We start from the raw sequence: 23,368 nt of genomic DNA, 5'->3' as shown, positions 1-23,368 counted from the left end.
GATCTGACGAGCTACCAAAAGAATTTGTCAACAAAATCAACCTTAACGAGTTGTCCCAGAAGGGGCAAATCTCCATACGAACATTAGCGACGGCCGAGGAAGACGCTTGCTTGTTGCCTCATGGACTAGCAAGCAACGGCGAAAGGCTCCTTGGCTCCCTTGTCGACCGTTGCAGAAAGCTATCATAAACTCATCGCATCGCGGCCGTGCGCAAAGTTTGCCGTAGCCACTTCTCCCTGCACAAAACAGGTCTAAACCCAAATCTAACCATGGGTCCGATAAAATTTACACATATCTTGAAATTGATCTAATAGCCAAGAATTCGGCTGACCAAACAAAATTTTTCAGCCGGCTGTTGTGTAGCAATTCCCTTTGATTTAACAATCGTTTGACCACCGTGAATGGCGGTTTCAGATGTACTATCATAACAGAAAGCAACTGATAGCTGAACACTCTGTTTCTCACCGAAGTACAGGTGATTATTTTTATGTTTGGACGTAATAGCTCAACACGGCAGGACAACAAACAATATTTAGCAACACATCAAATCAAATTGAGTTGGTGATAATTAGGACAGAATTGTCATGAGGGTAATGCACAAAAGGTAGGCACCAAAATCAAAACACCACTCGGGCGACCTATGAAAAATATCATAAACCAATGCCATAAAGAAAACCTCCAACTTTTATGTGTTGTCTATCAGTTCAAAAATATAAGCATTTCTAATATTTAAATATTATATCATAGAAACATTCCTGCACACATTTTTATTTTTAATTGATTTTTATGTTTTAAATCATCTCAATGATTTGAAACCAATTAGAAGATTAAAAATCTAATCAATTCAAAATATAAAAATTAACCATTAAATTTACCAAATGAGAACCCTTTTATATAAGATTACTATTTACTAAAAATTTAACAACTGAAATAGAGGCCGTAAGAGGTTGGTGTACCTCGTCAAATCAACTAGTAGTATTTATCATTAGATACAATTTGACCATATCAGCATTGCACGAATAGATGTAGCGTTATTTACGATGCTTGTTTGTTTAAAGGGTGCATTCCGATTTGTGGGCCCCCTGTCTGCCAGCCATCTAGAATAACTTGTTTTTTATCGGAAATAAATGTAAATTTACCACTGGTTTAAAATATTACTGTAAATCGTCACTAAAAAATTACAAAAATGACACTAAAACTAACATTCGAGTGTTATCATTATAATTTAAAAAAACCAGTGGCAAATTTACAAATACCCCTTTTTATTATTGGGTGAAGTTTAAATTTTTACGGAGCATGTGTCTTTTATACCACTTTTCCGTCTAATATAAGATACTTTAGAAATATAAATGCAAAGCTAAAATTTCTTATAATTTATAGGACAGAGGCCGCAGTGGACTCATATCTACAGCGGTTGACTCGGTATACATCATATTCGGAGACTATAAAGGGCGGTCAGCAGGCGTTGGGCAGTTTAGGCTGAAGCCCCACGGACTAAAATTTGCATTGAAAAATTACTATTTCTTATTTAAAATTTAGTCAAAGGATTTATATTTTATTTTTGAGCCTTAGGCTTAATAAATTTTTGGTTTCGCACCGGAGTATTGCATTATCAACCACTTTAATTAGCCACGTGTGATTTTGTCTAAATTGATTCACTTTGCACTTAGGCAAGAAGTTCCATATTTTTATTACCATTCTAAATTTGAATAATAGTAAATTTTAGAAAATAACCGAATTCTTTAGGATGGAAGTTGATAAGAACCTCGGGTATTTTGACTGGTGGTATATAACTTTATGTACTGTGATTATAAAATATGATAAAGCCTCGCACTTCTACATATGAGCAAATATTTATTTAATTTTTAAAAATATAAAGTGTACATAATACTTTTAATTAGTGATCTCTTGATTAAGGTTGTTGGTTTAACTCTTCACTTTATAAACAAGAATGGGGTTTTGTAAAACAATTACACCAATAGCAGTATGGTTATATATCACAAGTTATAATATTCACTCCCTCTTTCCCAAAACAAATCAGCTTCTTTTTTCTCATATATCCTTGGTTCACAAATCAATAAATTTTATCGAGCAAAGTGCATGTATGGTGACTAAACACATTTACATGTGTTTTTAAGGTTTATATACCCTTAAAATACAGATATATGTATCAAAACTTATCAAAATGTGTCATTTCGGTCCCAAATTACCACGCCCCCTTCAGATTCATACGTGGTGCTCATGTGGCATGCCAAATGGATGGTAAGATAGCATCGTTAATAACTCTCGGTTGAAGGATAATTGCGCATACATGAGTGTGGATGGGAGGATGAGGTCTATATATTTATTTACTCCATGATCAATCAGATATCATGTTGAGTCTCATTTCCTACCATCTCCCTTGCCTTTGCAATGGTCATCGGTCAAGCCAGCGGTGCCGGCGTTCCTGTTCTTGATGGAGGTCCACGAGCTTCTCTTCCTCCAAGGGCAACAGTCAAAGGATGGGTTGTGAGTAGGACGCTACACCATTAGAGGAGCGGTTAGATAAAGGATGGCCCCATTGGTACAGTTGCTTGTCTCTTCCTATATAGGGTTGGCAATGGGGCGGGTCGGGGTCGGGTTGAGCAAGAGGGTTGGCAATGGGGCAGGCCGGGGTCGGGTTGAGCAATAACGGTCGTGACACCAGTGAATCGCTAGGCCCGATCGGGGCCCTATGAGTAGGACACTACACCATTAGAGGAGCGGTTGGATAAAGGATGGCCCCATTGGTACAGTTGCTTGCCTCTTCCTATATAGGGTTAGCAATGGAACAGGTCGGAGTCGGGTTTAGCAAGAATGGTCGTGACCCCGGTGGATCCCCAGGCCCAATCGGGGCCCTATGAGGGAAGGCGTCTCGGCGAGTTCTGTCGTCGTCGTCTACCGCGGCGAAGATGCAGAGGAAGAGTCAAAGAGAGGCAACGGGTGGGCGTGCATTGGCCGGCTACGATGGGCGGGGTGATGGCCATGGGCCATGACGCGATAGGCGTGGAGCAAGTAACGGCACCGACGGTGCAGGAGACTAGGAAGGACGGCGGCATCGAAGGGGATTGGGAAGGAGGGCAGCGGCGGAGGCTATGGAGAGGGTGGTGGCCTATTGGACCAAATTTTCTTGAAATATTATATTTCGTGGCCTGCGGGGATTCCCTCACGAAATTCTTTTGCCTGTCGCCGGCCCCGTGAGGGTGGGGCCTCGGCGGATCCCCTGCCCCATCAGGAAGTTTGCCATCCCTACTCCTATAGAAAAGGCGTGGAGGAAAATGAAAAAGGATAATAGAAGCAAAGAAGAAAACAAAAGGAGAAAAAAGAGAGAAGGAAAAAACAGACAGATAAATAGAAAAAATATTATAGGTGGTATATCACATCAGTGCCATATGTTATTTTAGAGGTGCCACGGTATTTTGGGACCAAACTAACACCCAAATAAATTTAGACACAAGACATACACTTCTTACCTATATAGTGAGAAGCATTTTGGTCATTTATGCTCATTCTTATTGCTTTGTCGAGGAATTCTTAGTGACTTCTTGAGATTATAACAATTGTTTTTTTTCAGAGGGAGTATGGTTTTTTATAGTTCTCTTAGATAGTAGTGTGTTTTTTTTTATTCAACACCGTTGATTTTTCGAACTATAATTTATAATTTTGAATATTTGCTTAAAATTTTTGAAAAAGATGAAGTGTAAACACAAAATTCAACCGTGTAAAATAAAAAAACAAAAGAGTAATAGTTTTTGATCCAATAAAACTAAAATGCAAACATAAACTACGAAATGCTTATATGAATAAAAAGCTTCCACACGTCAACGCGTCGTTCGCCATGATCAGCGTCCCGCTCTTCCTTGCCCTCGTGCCGCTCGCCGCCGGTGAACTACTGGCGCAGTTCTGCGGAAACGGTATCAACTTCACGGCCAACGGAACCTACCAGTCCAACCTCGCGAGCCTCGCAGCCACCCTCCCGAGCAACGTATCCTCCTCCCCGAACCTCTTCGCCACGGCCACCGCCGGCGGAGCCCCCGACACGGTGTACGCGCTCGCGCTCTGCCGCGGTGACGTCACCAGCGCCACCGCCTGCGGCGACTGCGTCGCGGCCTCGTTCCAGAACGCCAGCCGGACGTGCCCGATGGACAGATCGGCGACCATCTTCTACGACGACTGCCTCCTCCGCTTCTCCGGCGACGGCGGCTTCCTCGCCCCGCCCAACATCACGGAGAACGCCACGCTTTTCCAGTACTGGAACCAGGAGAACATCCTAGGCGACGCCGGCGTCGTCGCCGGCAACGTCCGTGAGCTGCTGAACGAGACTGCCCGGGCCGCGGCCACGACGGCGAGGCGGTTCGCCACCGGCTTCATGGACGCCAGCAGCGTGTCCATCCCGACGCTCTACTCGCTGACGCAGTGCACGCCGGACCTGACCTCCGGCGACTGCCTGGCGTGCCTCCGGCGCCTCATCGACATGATGAACTCCACCACGTCGGTGCGCGTGGGAGGACGCATCCTTGTGCTCCGGTGCAATCTCAGGTTTGAGAAGTTCGTCTTCTACTCCGGCGAGCCCACGCTGCGTGTGACGCCACCTGGCTCATCTCCGGCGCCGGATCCCATCACTCCTATCAAGAGTATCTCAAATTCCAAATTTTTTAAAGTATCTGAAATTCTGTTTTTGTTTTCTATGAAAAGATATGATTATTCAGTCAGAAATCTTTTGCATGCTGATGGACAGTTAATTGGCATGCTGATTATGTCGGAACATTCTTTAATTTAGGAAACAAGAGCAAATCCGTGGTAATTGCTGCGATTGTATCTCCTGTAGCGGCAGTAGCTCTCTGCTTGATCGTCTGTTACTGTTTTCGGTCAAGAAGGTTCAGAGAAGGTGTGTTAATTAGCTACTGAGAAATGTTCAAATTATTGTTAAGTTGGTATGAAGTAATGGTATGTTGATCAGATAAAGCCAATTGAAGAGTGAAGAGATTGATTGATTCTCAAATATTCAGGCAAGAGGCTGCAAAAAAGGCGTAGTAGGAGGTTCCAAGGAGAAGATGAACTAGTTTGGGAAATGGAAGGAGAGATTTCAGAGTTTTCGGTTTTTGACTTTCATCAGGTCTTGGTGGCGACAGATAACTTTTCTGAAGAAAAAAAGCTTGGAGAAGGTGGATTTGGCCCTGTATACAAGGTAGTAATACACATGTATAATCTTTCATTGTCTGATTGATACAAAAACATAATATGTCATCTCAAATTCTCATCGTATAGATTCTTATGACAAAATTCTGCATACTGCCAATGATAGTCTCATTGAATATTTTTTTATTTCAGGGTCTGCTTTCTGAGGGATTGGAGATAGCAGTTAAGAGACTTGCTTCACATTCAGGACAAGGTTTCATAGAGTTCAAAAATGAAGTCCAACTCATAGCCAAACTACAACACAGGAATTTGGTTAGGCTCTTGGGATGCTGCTCTCAAGGAGAAGAAAAAATCTTGGTCTATGAATACTTGCCAAATAAAAGTTTGGACTTCTATATTTTTGGTATATTCCTGATTCCTCAACTTACGTTTTCTCATGGTACAGATGCATGAAAAAGATAGAATATTTCTCAATATTCTGTTCAGGTGTAAATATTTTGGTGTTGTACTAACATTTAATTGATGTGCAGATGCAAAAAGAACAGCATTACTAGATTGGAACAAACGTCTAGCGATAATCGAAGGAATAGCACAAGGACTTCTGTACCTACATAAACACTCCCGATTACGTGTCATTCATCGAGATCTTAAACCAAGTAATATTCTCCTGGACAGTGAAATGAATCCCAAAATTTCAGATTTTGGGCTAGCAAAAATATTTAGCTCAAACAGCAATGAAGGGACTACAAGAAGAGTGGCTGGGACATAGTAAGTGTATCATATAAATTTGAACATTTGTCATTATAATTCAAGCTGAAACAACAATTTGACAAACATTATATTATCATCTTAGTGGTTACATGGCTCCTGAGTATGCTTCCGAGGGCCACTTCTCTCCCAAATCTGATGTATTCAGCTTTGGTGTTATCATTCTTGAGATCATTAGCGGAAAAAGGAATGCTAGTGTACATCAATGTGAAGACTTCATCAATCTCCTTGGATATGTGAGTTGCTGGAAACACATAAATTTGTTCTGTTTGTAACCTGCATTGTCTGATAAAATGTCATACAGGCATGGAAGTTATTTGCAGAGGAAAGATGGCTCGAACTTGTTGATGCATCAGTGGTTCCAAATTGTCAGTCATCGTGTATGATGAGGTGCATTAACATTGCATTATTGTGCGTACAAGAGAATGCAATCGACCGACCGACCATGTCAGATGTCGTTGCAATGTTAACCAGTGAAAGTATGGTCCTTGATGAGCCTAAACATCCAGCATATTTCCATGTAAGGGTGACAAATCATGATGAATCATCCACATATGGGACATCCAGTGCCAAGATGTGAGCAAAACTGATCCAAGTGCAAGATAATTTTCAATTTCCATTATTTTAAGACGAGCTAATGTATTATGTGACTACCATTTTTCTTCTTTGTCAATTGTACTTAAAATATTTTATAAATATAGTACTCCCTTCGTTCTATGTTGTAATATTTCTGATTCTGATTAATTCATTCATAAATCAACGTATATGCCTGCTTCCATATGAATTTAGGTACGGTTAGAAAGTTTTATAACGTGGAATGGATCGAATAATTTTTTTAAAATAATATGGCCCCATTGGGCTTTTGGTATGTGATTAAAAAAGGGAAAATGTAGTATTTTGTTTACTATATTGCAACATTTACAATTACTAGCTAAATGCATATGCATTGCAACAGGTTCTATTAAAAATAGCAAAATTAAGTCTTGTTGGAAAAATATTTTTAATTGGTTTAAACAAGGTCATGTGTGTTATAATGTGTTTAAAAAATACAAACAACAGTTATCTGAAAAACAAAAAAATACCATGCATAGAAAATTGAGTTGTATAGCTACGCAAGTACAAAGAGAAGCTAAATCACTCACACATGTTGTGCTGATATAATGGCCCACTTAATATAGATGGTGGTGGTAGCACCACCACCACTACTGTTTTTTGTTTTTGTTAGTAGTATAGATTCATGGGAATAAAACATACGTATTTCGTCCTTAACTCTTCCAAACATGGCATGAGCGTTGATCGCATCCACATACAAAATGTTGGTTGTAGAATGCTGATTTTGTTTAAGAAATGGTGAATCCTGGATGATACAATAACCAACACCCGGCCCCAAACCACCATAGCACCACCCCATGATGCCACCACCGGCCGGAGGCAATGTCACTTAGTTCTCCTCACCTTCATCCCATGTGCAATTGTAAAAGAAGATGGAAAACGTGACAGTGATGGCATAGATATAATTTTGTAAAAATTGAGTAGCATGGCTATAAATATAAACAAATTATAATGACATTGGTCTGAATACACAAGTTGCGATGGCACAGATCAAATTAACCCTATTTTATTGGTATAGCTTTTACAAGTCCATCTAGAGTTAGTTTTGGCTTTCAATTTTTGGGTAGTACTTTTGCTTTGTGCATATATGCATATGGTTCAGTTATCCAGTATAATAAACATGAATATATTTATACCTATTTGTATTTTATTCAATTTATTTTTGGGGCTAACTTACCGACAGAACAACGATGGGCCAATGGCCAACCGGAGGGGCGATGGAGACGAACGACCTAGAGAAGCTCCTGTCTGTTCGTTTCCTTTCAGCAGGTCGTCTTCTTTTTTCTTGGTTTTCGTGGTTTGGACATATGCATTGTAAGGTAGCCAAATTTCGGCACCTGCAACAATTTTGGTGTAAATTGCACATATTTAACTTTATGCAACAGTGGCACAAGTATTACGCAACTCGGCAACTGAACATATTAACCAAAAACAGAAAATTTTTCTTTAATGTGAGAATTTTGATCTACTCCCTCCGTTTCATAATGTAAAATGTTTGATTTTTTTCTTGCAATGTTTAACCATGTGTCTTATTTAAAATATTATGGAAATATTATTTATTTTGCTTGTGGCTTACTTTATTATGAAAAGAACTTTAAGCACGACTTGTCATTTTTTATATTTGTGCTAATTTTTTGAATAAGACGAATGGTTAAACATTGCAACAAAAAAATCAAACATCTTACATTAAGAAACAGAGGTAGTAGTTGTTTTGCTTTAACCAAGATTTGTACAGCTAGAAATGGACAACTTTAGGTTAAGCAAAACACAACTTCAGTATAAATAAAATGCAACATCAAGTTACTATTTACTTTTTAGTTTTCATTAATTCAATCAATCTACTTGCACTCTTATTGTTGTACAGCAAGTGTTAGTAGATAGGGGAGTACAATTTTTTGCACATAGGGGGAGTGTTAGCCCTTAGAGTTAGGGCCAACAACATGTTTCTCTTTGTTACAATGTTATTTCTGCATGGTTGGGGAATCTTTGTTGGGTGAGATTTGTGTGGTATGTCAAACACTGATCTAAATTTTTATTTTTCAGAAAATCTATTATGTGCCACTGACTTTGTCATCTTTCAACAATATGACATCGAGTTTGCCAAGTTCTACGATATGCCCTTGATTTTGCGAAACTTTCATAGTGTATTACCATCGTTTAGAATCCGTGGGACCTCAATTATCTATGGTGTTATTTTTTCTTAAATGACAAAAATACCATCGCCGCTGACCACGCCCCCATCCCCAACCGCTGCCTGCACACCCATGCTCAGCGCCGCCGGCCGCATACCCATCCCCAGCGTCGGCGCCCCCACCTTCCTAGCGCCGCTCGAGTCCTTGGAGCCCTCGGCTACCGAGGCGTTGCCCCTCATGGCACCGCCCCAATCGTCATCGGTCGTGACTCCAGACGAAACCGCCGAGCTCGTCCGCCCTAGCTACTCCCGATGGTGCCACCCCCTGGCTCCCTGATGCTGTGACTCTAGCGGCGTCGTCCTCCTAGAAACAAAAATACCCCTCTCCTTTATCCCTATCCCTTCCTTCCTTTTTCAGATCGGTGGAGGCTAAGGGTTCGGCGGCTGCGGGCAGCGGTCGCCAATTCGACATCGAGGCCGACACGGCGATGAGCCCATTTCACGACATAATTTTACTTACATAAAATTTCTATTGCACATATTTACCAATGTAGTATAATAAAATTAGATCTGTTCGATCCAAAGCAACGGATGACTTACCATCATTTGAGGATATCTTAACAAATCGCTAAATAACATATGATCATGTCGAGCTATTGATCGGTTTGTGACACATATAAGAAAGATCTATCGTAAAACATTAGCAAATACACTCGCTTAACGTATGTATTTGGTGAGAAAAGGTTTATCCCCATCATTCTAACATGTCAAAAGTGGCCTCCCAGGTTATATCGAGATGGGTAAGGAAAGAATCAATTTCTGTTCATAAACCTACACATGGGATGGAGAGGGCTAATATGCGACTACGTGTGGCCGCGCTCCGCACGCGATCAGTTCCTTTTTGAGCAGCCCATATGAAGACCAGCCCACATAACCAACTCACGTGAAAACCAGCCCATGTAACCCACGTAAGCAGCCCACGCGAAGACTAGCCAACGTAACCAACCCACATAACCAGCCCACGTGAAGACTAGCTCGTGCATCTTTTTTTCCATTTAATTTTTTTCCCTTTTGGGTTGCCAAGGTGGGCTAGCTCAGCTAGTTGGGTCCAAAAAAGACTAGTACGTGTACCTCATAGTATAAGCTATTCTACAACTCCCTCCCTTCCAAGGCCTCCTAAGGCCTATCCCACCTGCCACCCTCTTTTCAAGTCCTAAAACTCACCTCCACCTCATTAAAAGTTTGGTCAAAGGTTTAACCACGTGGGTCAACCCCCTTATGGGTTTCCTCTAATGTCTATCTAAGCTTATCCCTCGCCTCACAGTAATTATGCAGCAACACGATGATAAAAATACAGTAATACGACGACTAATTTACAGTAACAATGTCGAAACATACCCATGAGAGATCTACTTTTTTAAAACATTTTTTTCAAATAATATGGTATAGAAGTTTTTAAAAAATAATATATGAGGTGAGAGATAAAGTTGTTTAAAGTTTGAAATCTTAAGAAATAAGTGCAGTAACAATGCGTCTTTTATGTAGTAATAACGCTATGTTGCTATAAAATATATGTATTGTTACCACACAATTGCAGTAACGTCGTGATATAAGTGCAGTAAGATCGCGATATACGTGCAGTAATATGTTTGTTGCACAATTACAGTAACATTGTGATAGAAGTACTGTAACATAACGATAGAAATACAGTAACATCATAACTGTATACTATTGTTACAGTACAACTAATGCATGTGAGAGAGCTAAAAGATTGTATTCCCAATCTTTAGAGAGCAATATCTCATGTGTTTTATATTATTTTTCAAAACTGTTTTCACCACAATAGTTAAAAAAAGTGATTTAAAAAACTAAATCTGTCATGACTATATTTTGACGTTGTTACTGTATTTTATAAGATATGTTACTGTATGTTTGCCTTCGCGTTAGAGCACTTGGAGTTGACAAAGGTGGGGTGTGGAGGAAGGTCAAAGGAAGGGGTTTGACCGGCGTAAGAGAGCTTTGACTAGACTAGAAGAGGGGTTTTGAGCGTTTAGAAGGAGATGGGGGAGGGTTTGGGCCTTATGAGGGAAGGGGATCGTACAATAGCTTATTAAGGGGTGCACATTTGTTATATATATATATATATATATACACTCACACACGTACATATACACTTTAGATATGTAAACTTTAAACTATAAACTTATATACATACGCGCACCCACACATATGTGATATATTCATAATATGCAAACTTTATGCACATAAACTTTAATATATATGCATACACTTTAGACATATAAACTAGTAAACTTTATACATGCAAACTTATATATACACATATACATATACATACATACAAACACAAAGGGATATATATATATATATATGTATATATATATTGATATAATCGTAATATAGAAAAATCTTTATACATATAAATTTACACGTGTAAACTTTATACCCATAAAGTAAAAAAATCATATATATAGCCTAAACGGGCCGGCCCATCCACAGAACCCGTATACGTCCATGCATATATATGCATTTTGGAGATGGAGATGCAGATAGATGTTGAAATGTGTACGTGTTGGTACGACGCGTGGGTGCGGCCGTCCTTGATTATCAGCCGCGTCCGCTGCTGGTGGCCCTCATGGACGTATACGCGTGTCCGCGAGGAGAGACGCCTAGCACGCGCGCGCGAATTAGACTTGTCGACATGGGATCGAGGGGGCAGAGACCAATGTCGTGACGTGTGTGTCGATGGTGTGACGAGATGATCCCCTGCCGCCGCCGGCTGACGTCCATGGCGGCGGCGGCTTCCCGGACCTCCGCGGCTGCGGCGACGGCCTCCTCCTCGTCCTGGACCACGACGTTCGCCAGTTCGTGGTGTGCGACCCCGTCGCCGCCGACCGCCGCCACGTGGCCTTCCCGCCGGAGCTCGCGACCGGGCACAGATCCGTCCTGAATGGCGCGGTGCTCTGCGACGCCGGCCACGTGCACGGCGGCGGCTTCCGCTCGTGCACCTTCAAGGTCGTCTTGGTGAGCGCCGACCAGCAAGATTGGCGGGTCTTCGCCTCCGTCTACTCATCGGTGACCGGCGAATGGGGCGAGGTCATCTCCACAGGGCCTGTGCCCACCATCTACCATCTCCGCTCACCTGCAGTACTTGTTGCTATCTGTTCGTGGGCATCACATTCTCGAGTTCAATTTGGAAACTTCGAGCCTGGCTGTGATCAATGCGGATTGGCCGCAGTCGAATTTCGCCACCTATTGCTGCGTCATGCGTGGAGAGGATGGCAATGTCGGCCTCGCTGTTCCGTCGTTCCGCGGATTCCAGATGTGGGAGATGAAATCCAGCGTTGGAGGGGATGCGAAATGGGTGCTGCGCAAGACTGTTAATCTGCATCACATTCTTGGGCTGAGCTCTGTTGTGCAGTGGCAGAGAATAGATATAAACATAATGGGGTATTCTGAGGATCTTATAAATGCGTTTGTTTTAGTGGTGGATACTAGTTTCTTCATGGTCCAAGCCGACTCACAATGCGGTCCAAGAAACTCTTTGATAGCAATACCATCGCCCGGTGTCATCCCTACACAAATTTCTATACTTCAGGTATAGTCCCTTGTTTTTATGTTGCATTAAGATAAAATTAATCTAGCTGGCCTGCATTTCATTCGTAGACCTGGATAGAAATCTAGTCGGTTTACTACTGGTCTACTACCAATTAGTGCGGCTTTTTGTTCAGCCCTTTAGTAACATGGTGTTTAGTATGATGTCATGCCCTCTCCATTTCAATTTTACATCCAAAATCCAATCTTTTTCGCAGCAATGGAAGGCATTGAAGCAGACAAGTGACAACAGCAAGCTGGATTGGATTGCTGTAAAGCTGAGAACAAGAAGCCTCGTGTCAAGGGCGTTAAACCCCTGACTGGCCGGACCCAGTTACGTAGCTCGTAGCCGTTGTCCGTCTTCTCCGGTGAGATTAAACCTCTCTACCACAGACTTAACAGAGAGAGATTTGGGAATAGTATTTTTGATTGATTTCTCAACATATGGTTCCACGAATATATGTGGCCATCGGCCCACCTAATCACAGCAGCATGCTCCTTTAATTTAGGAACTAATAATAGTAAGGAACTAATAATAATACAAAGCTATCTCTAGTTTCCGAAACTAATAATAGACAGCTATCTTTATTTTCCATCTTAGCCACTAGCCGTGATTTCCTCCTTGGCGCACGATCTACGTTCTGCCGCGCGTCGCACATCCCGTGCCCGATGACGCCTAGCCTCCTCGAGAGGCAGCTCGTCCTCGAGCTGAAATGCGGGATAGTGGGCCCGAAACGTCTCGACATCTTCCTAGATAGCCGATGCAGAAGACTGACCCTTTCATTTGACGAGGACCTACTGGACGCCGTGAGCGATGCACCGGCGGACAGCGCGTTCTGGCTCTGGAGCAATGGCGCCGTGGTGGGTCGGTGGAAGCGGCGGAGGGGCGTCTAGCGGAGTGCCATGGAACTTGTTCAGGAGACCGACATGGAACACATCGTGCAGACGGACTTGCGGTGGAAGAGTGAGGCGGACAGCCACCTCGTTGATCATCTCAGTGATGAGGTGGGGGCCGAAGCGTGGCTTGAGCTTGACGGAGTTTGAGCAGCACCCAATCATCCACCTTGTACGAAACATCACGATGGGCCTTGTCGTAGTGACGCTTCTGAACCGCCTGTGCTTGCTCCAGGCGAGCGCGGATGTCCGCGAGGAATTCTTGGCGTTCCTCCATGTGCTTGGCGACGGCGGCCACCCGAGTGTCGCCCGGCTCATAGGATCGGATGGATAGAGGGTCGCGCCCATAGACGACCCAGAACGGGGTGTCCCAGAGTGAGCTTTGGTATCCCGTGTTGAAGACGAACTCTGCCCATGGAAGCCAGTGATGTGACCGATCGCACGTTAGGCATCCAAGGTACATTATGATGACTCTGTTGGGCGCCTCGGACTGCCCATCCGACTGCGGGTGGAAGGCAGTTTGTCATGTGCAGCTCGCCCCAGAACGTCGACGTGAAGACCAGGTCGCGGTCGGACACAATGGACTGCAGCACCCCATGAAGACGAACGATGTCGGCGAAGAAAGCTTGGGTGACAGACTCGGCGGAGTACGGGTTTGCTGAACCGGTCCACGACGGTGAGGGAGCGCCTCGATGAAGTCGATGGCGATGTCCGTCCACACACCCTGCGGCACGGGCAGAGGGAGAAGGAGGCCGGCAGGGTGCAGGTGCACGTGACGCAGTTTTGAACAAAGTCTTGCACCACATGTTTCATGTTAGGAAAATGAAAATCTTGCCGGAGCCGGTGGAGTGTGCGACGCACGCCTCCTCCTCGACGAGCTTCACGGCGCGCGCTTCTTCAACAGGCTCGACTTACCATCGAGTGCGGATGCGGCCGGAGGATGTGCACAAAACCGCGTTCCGCACTCATGATGCCTTGTACGAGTTCCTGGTGATGGCGTTCGGCCTCTGCAACGCTCCGGCCACATTCCAGGCGCTCATGATCGAATTCAATAAAATTTCCATTATCTGAAAAGAAAAAGGATCTTGTGTAAAAAAATAAAAATTAGCAGTATGTCTGCCAGAACCATTAGCAGGCTTGTTCAGGCAGGTTTGTTCGTCAGGACAACCAGATGCTCTTAAGTTATTTTTTAATGTCGCCCCGGAGTCAGAATATCACAGCTGTGGAGTTTATTTCGGATGTGAATGAGATCAATTGGGAGGAATTATATTCATCGCTGGCAAAAATAAATGAAGGAAGCAAGGTCATAACCATATATAAGCAGGCTTGCTTAGAGAATCACAAGAACTTGGAACTGTTAAGCCAATTTTACTTGAAAACCATTCTTATGAAGAATTAATTGTGCTACCTCTGTGAGACACTCGCATTTGGAAGTACAAACAGCCGAAGAATTCATCATTCAATTGCAGTTGAGAGGGCCACTTAATTGTCACAGCAAATGCTACTGCAGATGTATTTTGAGGGATGTTGGATGTCAATTTCTGGCTTTGCGTACTGAAAACTTCGTCTCCAGCTTCTCCGTTGCACGTAATTCCTTGTACTGATTTCAGTAGTGCAACAAAAGTTTCAACAAATAACTTGCCACAAGTGACATTTAGAGGACTATTACTAGAACCTAGTTTCAGACCAAAAGGTGAGTTCAACCTAGTTCCATGGGAATCAAGGCTAGCTCCTCATACTTCATTTGTTCACTATGTTTTGTAAATTGTGCTCAAGATATGCCTGATGGCTCTTATAGATACTCTCTTAATATAATACACGTGAAATTTCATTGCACACGTTTGATACCAAAATTATATAACCATGACATTTCGAATTATGTTTGGCTGAAAGCTATGTGCTTTCCCTGCTGAAAACTAATATTCATTATTACCCACCATATTAGATATAGAATGGCTTGTTTATTTCTGTACTTTGGGGGGAAATGACACTCGAGACTGAACTGGTGATTATTAAGGAATGTGTTGACGCTTTTCTGACAAACACATAGTCACCTAAAACTTTGTGGTGTTATGGAGATGACCACCTTGAGCTAAATCAAGATGGATTTTGCAAGATCAAAACTAGCTAGGAAACCGATTCAGGTTGATCGAGGATAAGGCTCATCTTGTGAGTGAAATTCAAGATTTTTGAGACAAACATATAAAGAGGCAAGAGTTTTTTTTATCATTTTTGAAATAGTACCTTGAGATACTATATTTCCTAGTATAAAAGCTTAGTACCTCTATGTATTATATACCTTGAGTTATCAAAATTTTGCACTAAAAATTTGGTACTCAAGGTGATTTTTTGAGGACCGTAAAATTTCATTTCTTTTAGATATTTTGGTTATTTCAAGTCCATAAATAAGTTTCCCTTCTCAATTACAAACTCTAATGTAATAACCTTGTAAGAAAGAATTTAACCCCCTGACTTGTTTCATCTTAACCATTAACCAGGGAATACACATAATTAATGACTTCAACAAGCAATAATCCATTTGAGGATAACACTTACATAATCATAAAACGTGTCTTAAGGTAAAAGATGATGTTTTGTTATTCCTCTAGTACAACCTCCATCACAAAATAGTCGTTTTGGACAACAAGACAAGCTTCTTCAATATAACCTCCATTAACATTAATTTTTTACTATGTTATATACATGTAAACGTTAAAGAATAATAATATTATGAATGATCCTCTTGACAGAAAAAAAAAAACTATAGGTATCGTATGTTTCATCTAAATATCCAAATATATTTGAGAGCTAATGTTTACAAAGTTGAATGCAGCTATCCAAAAATGACACTTCACGACTGTAAATTCCAGTGAATTTATTTCAGCACAAGTGCATAACAAAGCAGGCAACATTGATAGTTCTCATACAATCCAAACACTAAGGCCGTGTTTGGTAGAGGGATGGGTAAGTTAACTTACCCAACACGAAAAACGTATTAATAAATTAGTACATAATTAATTAATTATTAATTATTAAAAATATAAAATAGATTAACACGATTTTTCAAAACAACTTTTCTATAGAAAATTTTGCAAAAAATACACCGTTTAGCAGTTTGGGAAGCGTGTGCGTGAAAAACGAAGGTGTTAAAGTTAACTTGGAGGGGGGAAGTGAGGGCAAAGATTGGGGAACATCGACTGTTACATGCAATGGATGCTCCTAAAACAGTGTGGTTATCCATGTAGTATACACACATAAATACTACCGTAGGACAAGTTGAATAGAAACCCAAAATTTAGTCCTACTGTTTCTGATATGACTAATCATGGTTCTCACTTCTAAGCTATGGACGTTGAAAGCATAAATGAGTTAAACCCTCTAAAACATATAAATAACTCTACTGCAGACCATCTAATTCTAGATATATTTTATTCGTCCCAAAATATAGCCAGAGATACATATATTTTGCAGCGGTGGGAGTATAAGAAACGGCATGTAAAATTTTGGGCAGGTTATCAAACAGTTAATTAAAGGAACAATATTTAAACGAAAAACTACAAGGATTAAACGAAAAAAATTAAAGGAACAATATTTAAACGAAAAACTACAAGGATTAAACGAAAAAAATTAAAGGAACAATAATTGTGACAGTGCAAATGAAAGGCATCCACAAACAGCAAGCTACTGGAAATAACATATTTATGAAATTGTTTTATATTTTACCTAGTTGTATGTTTATTGAGAAAATCTAACAAATGCTATTAACAAACACTTGATTCTAAGAAATGCCATTGACAAGTGTAAGTTCTAAGAAATACCATTGTACAAACGAATTTGTCTAAGAAATGTCATCGCCGTTAGGGTTCCGTCAACTTTTTTCTGTTAAGTGCTATAGTATTCCGTCAACTTTTTTCTGTTAAGTGCTATAGTATGAACAGCGCTTTCAACGGCGGAAATGAATGAAACCCTAACGGCGATGATATTTCTTATACAAATTCGTTTATACGATAACATTTCTTAGAACTCGCATTCGTCAATGATATTTCTTAGACTGACGTTTGTCAATGTCATTTTTTTAGATTTTCCAATGTTTATTTGGTCCAGTTCATTACACAAGCTTCTTATTGGTGGCTCGGACATTTGTAGCATACTACTCTAGTGAGACATTTGTAAAATCTTAAAAAGACGTACTGGCATGTTTGATAATACATACAATAATCAAGACATATCATATGTTAAATTATGTGACGGAGGGACAAGAGTAATTGGTTCTCAGCGCACAGTACATACCACTTCTGATTCTAACCCAACATATGTCAATTAAATCTCAATTATATTACATAATGAGAAAGAAAAACATTTGAGCTTATTACGAATTAGTTATCTCAGTTTAAACAAAATGCGATGGATAAATACACATCGGCCAGTTATGTACATAGCTTGATGAGCAACAGACACGTTTGCAATCAGCAAAGGAACATGATAGTGCTGGGGCCAAAATGGAGGTTGCAACTGTTGGATCTAGGATCAACGGCAACGACAGATACATCAGTAGAAAAGAAATTCCAATGCCGGTTGTCCAGTTTATGACAATGGAGCTTTCTTTGTCGAACGTTGATCCAGCCAAGAAATTATATCATCGAGAACTTGAAAAATTGTCTCGTCTGGTTCACCTTCCAATATAGCATGATATGCTTCTTTATAAAGGCGAAGCGTCTTGTCTGAGCTCTTCGCTTTATCATAGAGCTCTTTACTCACAGCTGGGTCTGTAACCAAGTCACCCTCACCATGCAAAATGATAATAGGCAGAGAAACCTGAACACAATAGATGAAGCAGCTTTTAGAACTAACTAAAAAAATGACATAACAGAAAAGTAGAGTGTCCATCTACGATTTGTACAAATTGTTTCATAAAATAGCAAAAACCATTACGAAGCCCTATGAGAATAAGCATCTATCAAGGACAAAATTTATTGTTGACCATTGCCATAAGCCTATCTGATTAAGGCTATCAACCTTCACAATTTTATGATAAAACCATAGATTATATATGCACCAGCTACAACAAAGCGTAACGTCAAAACTTGAGCTTGTGAAAAATGAACTACCGAAATAGTTGTAAGCTCCCCCATGGAAACCATGTGCACAAACTAGCCATAATACCAACATGCCCAAAGAACAGACAGCCATTCATGCAATGTGTCCATATCAAAATATCTTCAGTTATCAATATCAGGATGGGCAATGTCATAAGAAGCTACGCAGGACTCTAAAAGCATATGTATAAGAGACACTTAAAAGCAAAATAATCCACCCACCTCCTCCAAACGACTCTCAATTTCCTTTGTGGTGTTCAGCATCTCCAAAGCTGTTCTGAGTCGTGGTTTATCCTTGTAGGCAATCACATTATAAGAACACTGCAACCAACAGGCAATTGTTAACATTCTTTTTCACAAGGCATAAGCAAAGACTTGGTATATTTCAATGATTTTTCCTAATAGTGCATGCTTTGGAATTACACTTTCGTGCTTTAGGATATTCATACCCAATAGTGGAAGCAAAAAAAAAAGTAGGATCATAAATATGCCATTATGTTCTTTGTTGTACTTCATTGATAACAGATTAAAATTCATATTGGACATAATCAGTTTTTTTCTCAGTTGTTCGTGTCAGATGAATAAAAAAAATAATGAAACTATTAGTTTCTAGATGCAGGTGTGGAAGACAGATATTAACCTGCTCCTGTTTGTTCTTCTCCTTGAAAGCCAACTCTGCTAAATCTTTTTGTGGAACAAGCTTCTCTTTTGGAAGAAGTCTAGCCATAAAAATTAGGACTTGTTGAACAGGCCAAGGTGGAATCACATCATCTGCAATCTATAGCGAAATGAGTTTGCACATATGTGTTAGACATGAGTTTGCACATATGTGTTAGACATGACTTGTAGAGACTGGGTCCTTCATTGATATATCTACCTTGCACATGGGTGCAACTAGTATTGCACCATCCCATTCATTTGGTTGCTTAAAATGAATCTTCAACGCAACTGCGCCACCCATAGATTGACCAAACAGAAAGCTTGGAAGAGCTCTATGTTCAGGATTTTCTGCTAACATACAAATAATTAGTAATATTCAGATTACATGCGGTGTGCTTTAAAAAAAGGAGTATGCCAGCTTATAGCCAGCTATACATTAATATCAAAATGATTAGACGACCTTTACAGTTTCAGTAATGCGGAGGCTGTATACAGAATGCACTATTTAAATTCAGATTGAAGCCATTTATTATGAAACTTACCATCAATTTCCCCTTTTCGCCATTATCAATAGCAATGACACTGAATGTATCGAGTTCCTTTTAACGATTATCAATAGCAATGACTTTGACTGTATCGAGTTAAAAGAGTGTGCAATTGATTAACTCCTATACTAGTCAGTTTAGTTCTGTCACTGCAATGTTTTCCTCCAAATGCTACTACATATTTTCTTTCACAACTGGGAAGAGAATAAAATGGTATATAATGCCCCTACATATCAATACCGATGACTTTGAATGTATCGAGTTAAAAGAGTGTGCAATTGATAAACTATACTCCACAAGTTAAAAGATCAAATAATATGTACTTTTTGTTGATCTTAAGAAAACCGAGTAAAAGAGAAACAGAACTTGTGGTAAGCCTGCCAAATGTTGCCACTGAATTATGGTGTCATGTCACTTCGTGAGTTCTATGTAATTTTGACATGAATTTCATCCAAGGTAATTTCAATAAAAAAAAAAGACATGCGGATCTGAAGTAGCTGAAAATATATTGGCACTTTTCAATTATTTCTAAAAAAGACAGGAAAAAAAATCGGCAGACATTAGAGAGAGAAACCAGAAATGATTTAATGAATCATACCTTTGACCTTAGTAAAATGTTCTGCAACATCATCAACAAGAGTGTCAAAACTTGGTATATATCCATGAAGTCCTTCTGATAGACCAAAACCAGGGTAATCCAATGCAAACACCCTATATCCAGCTGAAGCAATCTTCCTAGCGATACCTGCACGAAAAATAAAGTATAAAAATATGACAAAAGAACAAGGCATCAGACAAACAACTTGCATCAAAAGGAAAAGTCTACCATCGAGAAAAAAGGTACAGGTATCTCCATAACCATGGCAGAGACAAACAATTGCTTTCATACGATGCTTCTCTGGATACCAACATTTTGAGAAAATCTCCACACCCCTGGAGTTTTTCTCATACGACTGTCGAAGAGAGGAAGTGTCACGTTCCAATTATGAAGAAACTAATCATGTATCATCAAGTTAGCATAAACTTTTGAAGAGCAAAGCATTGATTGATATGTCACCAATCAGGAGTTACAAACATTATTGAGAACTAACATTTTTGGTATACCATTTTACAATGCCATTACCTTGCAAACCACAACCAATGATCATTATAACCAATAATCATTATAATAGCAAGCTTCTGTTAAGTATAGATAAAAAGCAAAACTTGTTCTATTTAATCAAAGGATGATTAATAAATAAGACCAGATATGCTCTGTGCACGAAAAAAAGATTTATCCTACCTTGGATCTATAATCTATACTTCAATATTTCTGCAAAACATTCATTTGCAGATAAACCAAATGAAATGAATAACCATGTCTGCTAAGTAATCATAGTGGAACCTCTCTCTTTACATAGTCTTAGCTGTGAAGCATACAGTAATGTGAAGAAGATGAACAGTGTATATGCCTAATAGTCCTATATGCATATGTGCAGCAGAAATTTATCTATTGCAGCAGTTAAGCCACTTAACTGCAGACATATACCGCATGAAGAAACTGTAAAACAATAGCTAAACGAAGAAATAGCACCTCCTTTGTTCCAATATCGCTATACTGTCCCTGCATCATAGAACAAATGCATGTAAGAAAAATGATACATCACAGCTCACAACATTAAAGTGCCGTTAGGCCAAATGAAAACATCATGGCATAGGAAAGGAGACTGAGTGCATATCAAATCAAAGCACTAAAACATAGGAAATTGATGAAGAGATAAAAATTATTGACAACCCGATAATGCCAAAAAAAGCTCAGGGAAAATAGGAAGGGGACTTCTCTAAGATCTGAACTTTTGGCGGTACTCAAGCAGTGCAACTATCTTTGTGCTATAGTTTTTCCTCTCTTAATATCATTCCATGTATGCTATAGTTTGCTCGTACCTCATAAATGCTGCTGTTAAAATCAAACGCCCTAGTAATGATCTGTCACTACTATAGGCCCTAACTTGCAGGGTTGACATTAGATCCACTTTCTACAATGTCTGCTACAGTACAAACCAAAATCAGTTGGAAATGTATTGCACAATGCACAAGTCGACCATCCTAATCAACTAGAAAAGCCAGTGCAATTAATACTCAAAATGTCTGGTGCAATATGTCCATCTCCACCCGGACCAACCACAGGTTCGCGTGGGCACAATACTGACCCCAGGTTTGGACCAATCTAATAAAAGCTTAAGTCCTCATCAAACAGGTTGTGCCTAGAAATGTCTCATTATTTTCCAAGTCAAAATCTTGCAGATGAGCATCATTACCATCCTGACTATAGCAACCGCTGTTAATCATCGATGCAATTGTTGAAGCCACGGTAAAAAGAAAGTGAAAAAGACTGCATCTTTGTGTCTCGAATCTAAGTTCGCAAGGAAAGGCAGCAAGCAAAGAAGTATTCGTAAAAAGAGAGAGAGAGAGAGAGAGAGAGAGAGAGAAAGTGGAGACCTTGAAGAGGCAGTGGTCGATGCTGAGCTGCACGTCCTTGAAGGCCTCGCGGACGCGGCGGCGGTCGGGGGCCTGGTCGAGGCACGCCCTGAGCACCATCCGCTCCAGCGCCAGGTCCACCCCCTCCCACCTCCGCGGCGCGGGCGCGGGCGCCGACGCCGCCGACATCCCCGCCGCGGGGGCAGACTGCACGTGCGGCATGGGGGCCCGGTCGCCGCTCCCCCCCCCCCCCCCCCCAAAAACCGAAACCGCCTCAGAAGTCAGAGCCCCGGACGGATCTCCGCTCCTCTTTCACCGCGAGAATGAGAGAGAAGCTCGCCGTCGCGTCGGGGAAGGGATCGTCGTCGGAGGAGGAGAGGTGGCGAATTTGGGAGGAGAAGAAGAAGAAGAAGGAAGCAAGCAAATCGCCGAGATTTCGTCTCGATTTTGATTTGTTTTAATAATAATGGATTTGGATACAGTTTCCAAGGAACCTGGCTCGCTCTGTCTCTCTCTACGACGGCATGGACCCACGCACAGGTAGAGAACTCGTCCAACAAGGTGGGGCTAATGGCGAATTGAATTGTTCTCGAGTATGTATAATACATGTCTTTAAACCATCTATATGTTATAAAATTTGTAAAAAAAAACGGTCCCATCTAACAAACGATCACAGCGTCTCTTCACGAAGAGACGGCAGGGGTGTGTGCTTCAATGCCAAACCGATACCGTTAGCACTCGTCTATTCGCTAGCACCATTGATTACCTTGATTTATGTGTCAAAGGATAAATTAAATGTTTTGTAAATAAACAAATAGACAAGTCATTGCACAAGTTGTCAATTTAACTGTATGTGTGTATCAAATAGACAAAAACCGCATATACTATTGTACTTGCCCTTAGAATTTGAGTTGAATTTTTCAAAACTGGATCTCCATACTATCTCCCTCCGTTTTATATCATAAGACTTTCTAGTCTTATCTAAATTCATCAATTGATAAATGTATATAATATATATATATATATTCATTAGCATCCATATGAATCTGAAATAATTAACGTTTTGTCACTCTTATATTTAGTCCTAACCAATTTGTCACTGAGCCTACATGTCATAGACACATGAGAGTCTATATGTCATAGACAGCGAGTGATAAATCTGTTATTAACTAATTTTAAGAGTGACAAAAAAATCTTATATCGTGAAACGGAGAGAATTATATTTTTATGCATCTCGATAAAACTAAACTACTTGTGTTGTCTATGCCGAACATGCGTGTCGTATGTGACAGCATATGCCATTGATTGTGTTGGTGGCTATTATTTACCCAAATATATAGTAGTAACATACAATACGCCCACGTTGGAATAGGATAAGTTAATTACCTGGTTTGTGAAATCTTATACCTATGCGCTTACATTGGTACTTTATTAAG

The 23,368-nt window shown here is 40.6% G+C and overlaps 2 protein-coding genes and 1 pseudogene across 2 annotated transcripts; 2 read left to right on the top strand and 1 right to left on the bottom strand.

The window, feature by feature from the left end:
• The first annotated feature begins 3,856 nt into the window (after positions 1-3,856).
• LOC102722705 (cysteine-rich receptor-like protein kinase 10) lies at positions 3,857-6,627 on the top strand. The gene is made up of 7 exons (XM_040528213.1): positions 3,857-4,652; positions 4,757-4,906; positions 5,028-5,206; positions 5,350-5,560; positions 5,688-5,925; positions 6,011-6,161; positions 6,230-6,627. Exons 1-7 carry the CDS (start codon positions 3,857-3,859, stop codon positions 6,503-6,505), a joined length of 2,001 nt encoding a protein of 666 aa, XP_040384147.1. The 3' UTR covers positions 6,506-6,627.
• A 4,596-nt stretch (positions 6,628-11,223) lies between these two features.
• LOC102722425 lies at positions 11,224-13,174 on the top strand (annotated as a pseudogene).
• A 4,212-nt stretch (positions 13,175-17,386) lies between these two features.
• On the bottom strand, positions 17,387-22,463 carry LOC102722148 (caffeoylshikimate esterase-like). The gene is made up of 8 exons (XM_040528378.1): positions 21,954-22,463; positions 21,049-21,078; positions 20,302-20,428; positions 20,074-20,220; positions 19,148-19,278; positions 18,911-19,048; positions 18,493-18,591; positions 17,387-17,989 (listed from the first exon to the last, which is right to left on the bottom strand). Exons 1-8 carry the CDS (start codon positions 22,152-22,154, stop codon positions 17,759-17,761), a joined length of 1,104 nt encoding a protein of 367 aa, XP_040384312.1. The 5' UTR covers positions 22,155-22,463; the 3' UTR covers positions 17,387-17,758.
• Between the last annotated feature and the right edge of the window lie 905 nt (positions 22,464-23,368).

The sequence above is a fragment of the Oryza brachyantha genome, chromosome 10 (genome assembly GCF_000231095.2).
Source record: "Oryza brachyantha chromosome 10, ObraRS2, whole genome shotgun sequence".
Taxonomy (NCBI): Eukaryota; Viridiplantae; Streptophyta; class Magnoliopsida; order Poales; family Poaceae; genus Oryza; species Oryza brachyantha.
The sequence above is the reverse complement of the archived record's forward strand: the minus strand, read 5'-3'. Positions and strand labels throughout refer to the sequence as shown.